Genomic DNA, 9,291 nt, shown 5'->3' with positions numbered 1-9,291 from the left:
CTGTGTAGATCTGATAATGTGGGAGCCATTGTTCACTGCCCCTGCTGTCATGTTGCCACGTTTTTCCTCATCCATCCCTAGATACTACAGTGGAGGGAGTCACCCCTTCTTTTTCTTTTTTTTTTTTTTTTTAAAGAGACGGGGTCTCACTGTGTCACACAAGCTGGAGTGCAGTGATGTGATCATAGCTCACCGCAGCCTCAAACTCCTGGGCTTAAGCGATTCTCCTACCTCAGCCTCCTGAGTAGCTGGGACTACAGGTGCATGCCACCATGCCTGGCTGATTTTTAAAATTTTTTGTAGAGATGGAGTCTTGTTATGTTGGCCAGGCTGGTCTTGAACTCCTGACCTCAAGTGATCCTCCCACCTTGGCTTCCCAAAGTGTGGGATTACAGGGTGAGCCACCATGTCCAGTGCCTCCTGTCCTTTTCACTCTTGTCTTTCAGCTTCACCACCTGCCCATGCACCCTCTTAACCACATGGCATGCCACCTTAGTGGCAGCCTCACCAGTCTTTATCTCATATGGATGACCAGGACCACTATCTTTATTCTCCTATATGTAAAGTGTGCAAGGGAAGTGAGCAAACTGGGCCATTGGCAGGATCTCATTGCATTGTGCTAGGATATCCTGACGCCTTGAGGGAAAACCACTGTAGAATTTGGATGCTTTATTGTGGTTTTTTGTTTTTGTTTTTGTTTTTGAGACAAAGTCTCACTCTTTTGCCCAGGCAAGTGCCGTGGTGTTATCCTAGCTCACAGCAACCTCAAACTCCTGGGTTCAAGCGATCCTCCTGCCTCAGCCTCCCAAGTAGCTGGGACTACCGGTACGCACCACCACGCCTGGCTAATTTTTTCTGTTTTTAGTAGAGATGGGGTCTCTCTCTTGCTTAGGCTGGTCTCGAACTCCTGAGCTCAAGCTATCCTCCCACCTTGGCCTCCCAGAGTGCTAGGATCACAGGCATGAGCCACAGCACCCGGCCTTTATCATGGTTTTTATCAAAAACGCAGCTATTTAGTGGTAGTCACTATGGTAGGGAATGTCCATCACCTTTTTGCTAGGAAACGATGTGTTATATGCATTTTCAATTGAAGTGAACCTACCAAATGAAGGAAAATTATATAAATTCACTTATGTGATTGACATTCGTAATATCCTGTCCTTTACTTGGTAAATGGCAAATACAGATCTTTGATGCACATTTAAAGGAATGCTCGTTTCTTTTGGCTCTTTGAAGGTTGACTTGCTCTTTCTTTCTGAACTACAAGTACTACATGATATTTCAAGTTTGGTAAGTAGAATGCTCTAATTTTTCAGTTCCATTTATTTCGCTTCCTAGAGAATCCTTGGATGATAGTGAAGCCATTTGAATAGTTTGATTAAGTATGCCCTAGATTTATGATCCCATGAAAACTGAGAAATTAATGGTGGTGTTGGGAATTTTAAACACATCTCATAGTCAAATTAGTTTACATTTTTACTTTTTGGAGAGATAGTATATCCTCTAAGAAGACAAGCCTAGGAATAAGAACACCCTGGATGTAGTCCTAACTTGGCTGTTGATTTCTTATCAGACATTAAGACTTAATTTCTATATCTATATCTTTGAGTATAAAATAGAAATAACAGTTTGTACTAATAATACTATTAGCCAAGTCAAGAAGGGAATAAATCTGTCTGAAAGGTATATTTCTGGTGAATGATTTTTAACACATTAACTGCCACACCAAAAAAAAAAAATTTCCTTGGGGCCAGTAGTGTCTTATTATGAAAATAGAATAAAAACTTTGAAAACAAAATGACCCTTTCTAATTTAATGAAAAAATTTGTTATTTTTTATTGTTTTCTATGTGTGAGTTATAGAGTTATATGCAACTTGAAAAATAGTTCATGCAGCTCCCAAGGTAGAGATGTGTGATTTACATGTGCTTCATAAGGCCCCGGGCTCAAAACTAGCGTGCATTAAAGACAACTCACATGGCAGTTAATGTGTTAAAAAAAATCATCCTTGTGACTGAAATAGAAATTCTCACCTGTTTTCTGTCTTCCGAAGTTGTTTCCCAAACTTTTTCAGCAGGAATTGGTTTGGGGAGTCTGGAAGTGTAGGGGGGCCTGTAAGGTGGTCTGGGAGGACATATGGGAGGTATCTACTCTCTGACCACTGATGGCCCATGCATTCCTGGGATCAAACCGGTCCAACCAGCTGTTCTTTCATACCCTGACCCATATGTGAGTTTTTAAAATTAAAGAATTTTGTTAAGAGCTTTTATCAAATACTCAGGGAGTCCCGTACTGCTCCTAAAAATGAGATTTGTGTTGGATTTGTTTTATTAGAAGCTCCCATTTAAAGTAGTTCCATTTGCCACCATTTTAGACTATTTATATGATGGGGCACATTGGTATGGTTATGTTTAGCCTAGTTTAGTTAGGCATAAAACTTAAACTGGCTGTGTTTGACATCTTACTTTATCTGCTACGTTTTGTTTGTTTGTTCTCCAAAGTTGTCTCGTCATAAGCATCTAGCCAAGGATCATTCTCCTGATTTATATTCACTGGAGCTAGCAGGTTTGGATGAAATTGGGAAACGTTATGGAGAAGACTCTGAACAATTCAGAGATGCTTCTAAGATCCTTGTTGATGCTCTGCAAAAGGTAAATATCCATGTGATATGAGAGATTGGAGTATGACCATTTCACTTACAGCCTCTTAATGGAAAAATCTGCTTTGTGAAATGTTGGTTAAAGTCTTGCTTGCCTTCTTTGAGGGTCTTCTAATTATGGTGGCCAAGCATGCATAAGGTCAAAGGTGTATATTGGGATATCTCTTCCTAATGCTGGGAGGGGCAGCATTAGGAAAGGACTGGTAACTCTAGCACAGTATTTTTTTGTTATTATTGTGGCAAAATATATATAACATAAAACTTACCATTTTTAAGTGTATAGTTCAGTGGAATTAAGTTGACATGTTGTGCAACCATCACCTTCATTCTTCTGTAGAACTTTTTCTTTTTTTTTTTTTGAGACAGAGTCTCACTCTGTTGCCTGGAGTAGAGTGCCATGGCGTCAGCCTAGCTCACAGCAACCTCGAACTCCTGGGCTCGAGCGATCCTACTGCCTCAGCCTCCCGAGTAGCTGGGACTACAGACATGCGCCACCATGCCCGGCTAGTTTTTTCTATATATATTTTTAGTTGTCCAAATAATTTCTTTCTATTTTTAGTAGAGACAGGGTCTTGCTCTTGCTCAGGCTGGTTTCGAACTCCTGACCTTGAGCGATCCACCCGCCTCGGCCTCCCAGAGTGCTAAGATTACAGGCGTGAGCCACCACGCCCGGCCTGTAGAACTTTTTCATCTTCCCAAACTGAAACTCTGTACCCATTAAACACTACGAGATAATTGAAGTAGAACATCTAACACAGTACCAGACATTTAGTAGATGCATAATAAATGCTAGTTCTCCTCTGCCCTTGAAGTTGTTCACCTGCCACTCTTCAGTGAGGCCTCATATTTAAATCTTTGTAGACGTTTGTGATTATTTCTTCATTTTTCTTTCCAACTTCCCTTCCCCCAATTTATATGCTGATAAATTCAGTCTCTTCTTAAAGTAATTGTATTTTAAATATTTGAATATATGTTTAAAGCTTAACACTTTTCTGAACATTTTAACATAAACCTTTAAGACTTGCCTATTTCGAGACATAGTGTATGTTCTTGTAGCTGCACAGAAGCTTTACAAATAATTTTAATATGTATTTGACTCATCACAAAAAATTAGTAAAGTAACGCATATGTTAATTAGTGTGGATTTAGCTATTCCACAATGTATACATATTTCAGAATATGTTGTATACAATATAGACAATTTTTATCGGTTGATTGAAAAATGAAAAAAGTATGTGTTTGAGATTGATAATAATGTTCATAACTAACTTTCAGTTTGCAGATGACATGTACAATCTTTATGGTGGAAATGCAGTGGTAGAGTTAGTGACTGTCAAGTCATTTGACACATCCCTTGTGAGGAAGACAAGGACTATCCTTGAGACAAAACAAACAGTGAGTATGTTTTTAGATCCTGCTTTAAAACTATAAAATTAACTTTTTATTAGAAAACGAAATCCTATATCACCTGTGGGTGACATGAATGAGCAGTCAGTAAATTTGAGAAATGGTTTCAGTTAAAACATAGGTTTATTATTCACATAGGTATGTATGTGTGTTTTGCCAGCGATACTCAGTTCTTTGGGGCTGTAATCAGATAATGCAAGAATCTGAGTTAGGGATAAAAGTAAATCTGTCAAAGCCAATAAGATAATTCAAATATTGGTATATACAAGGAGATATCAGAAGCTAATGGGAGGGAGTGGTGTGGCTTTCTCATCTTGTGGACTCTGCTTTTGTAGAGGGACTCTGTCTTTGTGGCATAGTACCTCATTTTCTGGGGTCCTCTATGTATACCTCTTTATAATTTTGATTTACTTCAATAATTTTTTGGTATGGATCTTAGTTCGATTTTAAGCATTTCGAGAGTTCAGGGCAAGGTCGCTGGCCATGGTAAAACATGTATGTGTACGTACGTGCACATATACATACATACAGCTGCAGGAAAACTTGGTGGGGGGGGGTGACGGAAAGGAGTAGTATAGATGCTCCATAACGTCATGTGGCCAAGAACATGACTTAACGGTTGGCTTCGTCACTTGCAGGAGTCAGATACCTAGTCATTTATATACACTCCCCTTTGGACCCATTTGCAGCCCCCACCCTCCTCAGTTTTACTGATGGAAGTGTGGGACTTGGAGTAAGGTTGAAGCCAATGCCTATTTAAGATAGTCAAGAGATGACTGGTTTGAGATTGTTTCATCCTAAATTGAATTGGGCTAGAAGGACCTCTGTTTAAGACAGCATGGCAGGCTAGACAACCCCCCAAAATTTCCCACTATAAAACATCTAAAATAAACACCTTTTAAAAAATGCAAAGTTCAGCTCTCAAGAAAGTAAGGGAGACCGGGTGCGGTGGCTCACGCCTGTAATTCTAGCACTCTGGGAGGCCGAGGTGGGAGGATCACCTGAGGTCAGGAGTTGAAGACAAGTCTGAGCAACACAGCGAGACGCTGTCTCTACAAAAAATAGAAAAATTAGCCAGGCGTGGTGGTGTACACCTGTAGTCTGAGCTACTTGGAAGGCTGAGGTGGGAGGATCGCTTGAACCTAGGCATTTGAGCGCTGCAGTGAGCTATGATGCGATAACACTGTACTCTATCTACTCCGGGCAATAGAGTGAGACCCTGTCTTGAGAAGAAAAAAGAAAGAAAGTAAGGGAAATTCTTTTACAGAGTACATGAAGGAGAGCAACCTGAATGTAGTAGGCAAGCTGCCCTAAGGACATTTGCCAGTTGCATTACCAAGAGGCTTTCAGGGTGTCTAAGCTACCCACAGGTAAACACGTGTCTGTGTACCCATCCTCTCCTCCAGTTGAAATCACTATCTTCCCTAGTTTAGGAGAGAGATAAGAGTTTAAGAAAATGTTTACTGAGTGCTGGCAACATGCCAGGTGCTAGGGCTGTAGGGACAAATAGAACTAGGTTACATTCTCTTCTCCATCCTCACTGCCAGGCACCACACCCCACTCTGCCACCACCTCCCAACTTGTCTGTCTCCCTGCTTCCCGGCTGGCCCTTCCCACATCCATCCTGCACATTGTCATCAAGGCTTTGGGGTTTTCTTTTTGGAGACAGAGTCTTGCTCTGTCACCCAGGATGGAGTGCAGTGATGCGATCATAGCTCACTGTCACCTCGAACTCCTGGGCTCAAGTGATCCTCCCATCTTTAGCCTCCCAAGTAGTTGGGACTAGAGGTGTGCGCCACGAGGCCCAACTAAGATTTTGTGTGTGTTTTGTAGAGATGAGGTTTCACTGTGTCGCCAGGCTGGTCTTGAACTCCTGTCCTCAAGCGGTCCTCCTTCCTGGGCCCCCCTGCCTGGGCCCCCCCAAAGTGCTGGGATTACAGACATGAGCTAGCACACCCAGTTAGTTATCTTTTTAAGACAAACCTGATCACTCACTTCCTGCCTGAAACTGGTCAATAGTGTCTCATTGCCTAGAGGCTCAAGTCCCAATTCTCAATAGCTTCCCTGCTTCTAGCTTCATCTCCTGCTATTTTCCTACTTTTAAAATTTTCTAGCCAGAATGAAATTTCCCAAACAATGCCTTTGGCCGAATGAATTCAGTTTCTCAACAATGCCTTTGCATAGGCCGGCATTCGACCCTCCCCTTCCACCCCTGCCAGGACTGGCAGATTTAACTTCAAGATTGAAGACGTGGCTTAAGCATCATTTGTTTTTCCTCTTTAAGTTTAAAAAAAATTAAGTGGCTCATACATACATAAGTATGTAACATTTAATACTATTTAAAGAATAAAAATAAACCTGGCACAGTGGCTCATGCCGATAATCCCAGCACTTTGGGAGGCTGAGGTGGGAGGATCGCTTGGGCCCAGGAGTTTGAGGTTGCAGTGAACTATGATCACACCACCACACTGCCTGGGCGACAGAGCAAGACTCTTTAAAAAAGAAAACAGTCCATGGCCATACCACCCTGAACGCGCCTGATCTCAGAAGCTAAGCAGTGTCAGGCCTGGTTAGTACTTGAATGGGAGACAGCCTGGGAATACCGGGTGCTGTAGGCTTTAAAAAAAAAAAAAAAGACCTCCTGGGATCGCTTCTGGAGAGTGGCTAGTATTCTACCAGCTTCGGAAACAGGAGGGAAAGCAAGCCTAGCAGAGGTACCCATTCCATTACCAGCTTGCTCAGTAGCTGGTGATTGGAAGACACTCTGCGACAAGTGGAAAGAAAGAAAAAAAAAAAAAAACAAAAGAATAAAAATAACAATACTATATAGCTTAAGAGAATACTTGTTCCTTTGAAGCTCCCCTATCTTATCCCTGTACCCTCCCCCATCCAGATGTAATTGCTATCCTGAATATTATGTTAATATTCCCTTGTTTTTCTTTAGTTTGACTACGTATGTATTTATCTTTAAATGATGTTGTTTGGTTTTGCCTGTATTTGAATTTTATATAAATAGAATCATACTGTATATATTTTTCTATGTTGTTTGCTCAGTATTGTTTTTAAGATTCACTCAGGCTGATGAACGTAGCTGTAGTTCAGTCATTTTACTGCTGTACGTTCCATCATATGGATATGCCACAATTATCCATTCTGTTGATGGTTCTTGTACATGTCTCTTGGTACACATGTGGAAATTTTCCCTCGGATTTACTGGATCACAGGATGTGAACACCTTCACTTTTTTAAGTATTGCCAAACTTTCTCAAGCAGCTGGACTGGTCTTTACTTCTACCAACAGTGCCAAGTATCTGCTCCACAAAGCCTCCTCTTAGGGCTTGGTTTCTCCTAGTATAAGTAGCTCTTATTCCACTTAGGAATAAATGTTTGTTAGACAAATGAATCATAGCTACTAAACTGGGATAATTTCCTAAGATTCTTCCTTCTTCATTTTTCTTTCTTGTCTTCTTTATAGAAAAACACAGCAAGTCCCTACAACCTTGCATATAAGTATAATTTTGAGTATTCAGTGGTTTTCAACATGGTACTTTGGATAATGATCGCCTTGGCCTTGGCTGTGATTATCACCTCTTACAATATTTGGAACATGGATCCTGGATATGATAGCATCATTTATAGGATGACAAACCAGAAGATTCGAATGGATTGAACTTTCCTTATGCCAAACTTAGAAAAGGAGTTTCGAATTTGGCTGTTTTATTAAAATATATCTCCTAGTGTGGTTTAAAGTAGATAGTATACTTTAAATTTATAAAGAAAAAAAAGCAAATTTTGTTCTCTATTTTGTGTGTGCCTGTGATGTTTTTTTAGAGTGAATTATAGTATTGATGTGAATTGAACTGTGTGATATAGATTCCATAATATGCTCAAATATTATGATATAGCCATTTAATAACAATTTCATTCCATTTAATAAATTTGGAAATATGCACTGAAAGAAATATAAAACGCTTAGAATAGCTTGTGTTATTTATGTTGGAAAAATGCACTGAATTTATTAGAGAATCTTATGAATGCCTAACTTCCTTACACAGGATAGGTGAAAATTGTATTTGGGCTGTAGTATACTATGAACCATTTGTAAATGTCTTAATTTGATGTAAATATCTCTGAAACAAGAAAAAAGGCTTTTAATTTAGAGCAGCCGTAGAATATGGATGTGCTTACACAATCGCTTAGTTTTGGAACTGTATCCGATTGACAGAGGATAGCTGTTTTTTAACCTTCTGCAAGTCCGGTGATCCATATGGTCTAATATGGATATTAAAAATACTACATTGATCTAAGAAGAGACTAGCTTTGTGGAGTATAGATGCTTTTAATTGTACACACAAAAACAAATCTTTGGGGGACATCTTGAGGCATGAATATAAAATATTTTTATTTCAGTAACTTTTTCCCTGTGTAGGTTACTATGGTTTGTGGTACAACTTCATTCTATAGAATATTAAGTGGAAGTGGATGAATTCTACTTTTCATGTGGAAGTGGACCAATGTCTTTAAAGAGTGACAAATAAAGTCAATGATTCCAAATTTGTGTCGTTTCAATACTAAGTCTATTTTATATTATAAAAACCTAGCTAAACAGGCTTTTATTTCATCAGGATTGGCTATTTCGTTATACTAATTGGATTCATGCTGGGTTTTTTTTTTTTTACATTCGTTTATTCTCACTGCCTCCTGAGATTCAGTAACAATATAAGGAGGGCATTTAATTACCATGTATGATAAAGTTACACTTGACTTTATGTAGGAAAGGGTTAAATTTTCCTAAACATTTTTAAAGATGTATAAGCAACTAATTGGTTAGAATGTGAAGGACTGTCTAAGGTAAAGGCTTATGGTTATGATTTTATTTCTTAAAAAATGTGTTAGAATTTTTAATTTCATGATTATGTAGCAAAATTATTTTAGTATGAGTGTTGCAGCCCTGACCCTGGGAACCTCCCCTTAGGTTTAGTATTAGCTCTTTCTACCTCTTCTTTCCAAAGATCATCAAATCATTTCTAAGTAATACTGAGTTTGGCATGTTTGAGAAGATGGAGTCTACTTAGTTGCATTTTTTGCTACTTGTTGCAAGATGCCCTTGATAATTACAGTGTTAAATCTCCAGAGTGGAGAGAAATTGTTTTCTTTTTGCTTCTCACTGAAGTATAAATAATGGGGAAGCTGATACTCAACTTCACAAGGAAGAAAAACTACATT

At 39.3% G+C, this 9,291-nt stretch overlaps 1 protein-coding gene across 1 annotated transcript in view; it reads left to right on the top strand.

Moving 5' to 3' along the window:
• The window catches only part of ATP6AP2 (ATPase, H+ transporting, lysosomal accessory protein 2), a 47,549-nt gene extending 38,930 nt beyond the window's left edge, over positions 1-8,619 (top strand). The window contains exons 4-7 of the mRNA XM_012642097.1: positions 1,237-1,290; positions 2,501-2,650; positions 3,934-4,053; positions 7,541-8,619. Coding sequence (XP_012497551.1) covers positions 1,237-1,290; positions 2,501-2,650; positions 3,934-4,053; positions 7,541-7,735 — 519 coding nt within the window. The 3' untranslated portion in view covers positions 7,736-8,619. The remainder of the gene's footprint in view (positions 1-1,236; positions 1,291-2,500; positions 2,651-3,933; positions 4,054-7,540) is intronic.
• The last annotated feature ends 672 nt before the right edge of the window (positions 8,620-9,291 follow it).

This window comes from Propithecus coquereli, unplaced genomic scaffold (genome assembly GCF_000956105.1).
Source record: "Propithecus coquereli isolate 6110/MARCELLA unplaced genomic scaffold, Pcoq_1.0 Scaffold173, whole genome shotgun sequence".
Classification (NCBI taxonomy): Eukaryota; Metazoa; Chordata; class Mammalia; order Primates; family Indriidae; genus Propithecus; species Propithecus coquereli.
Note: the sequence above shows the minus strand (reverse complement) of the source record. Positions and strands in the feature narration are given on the sequence as shown.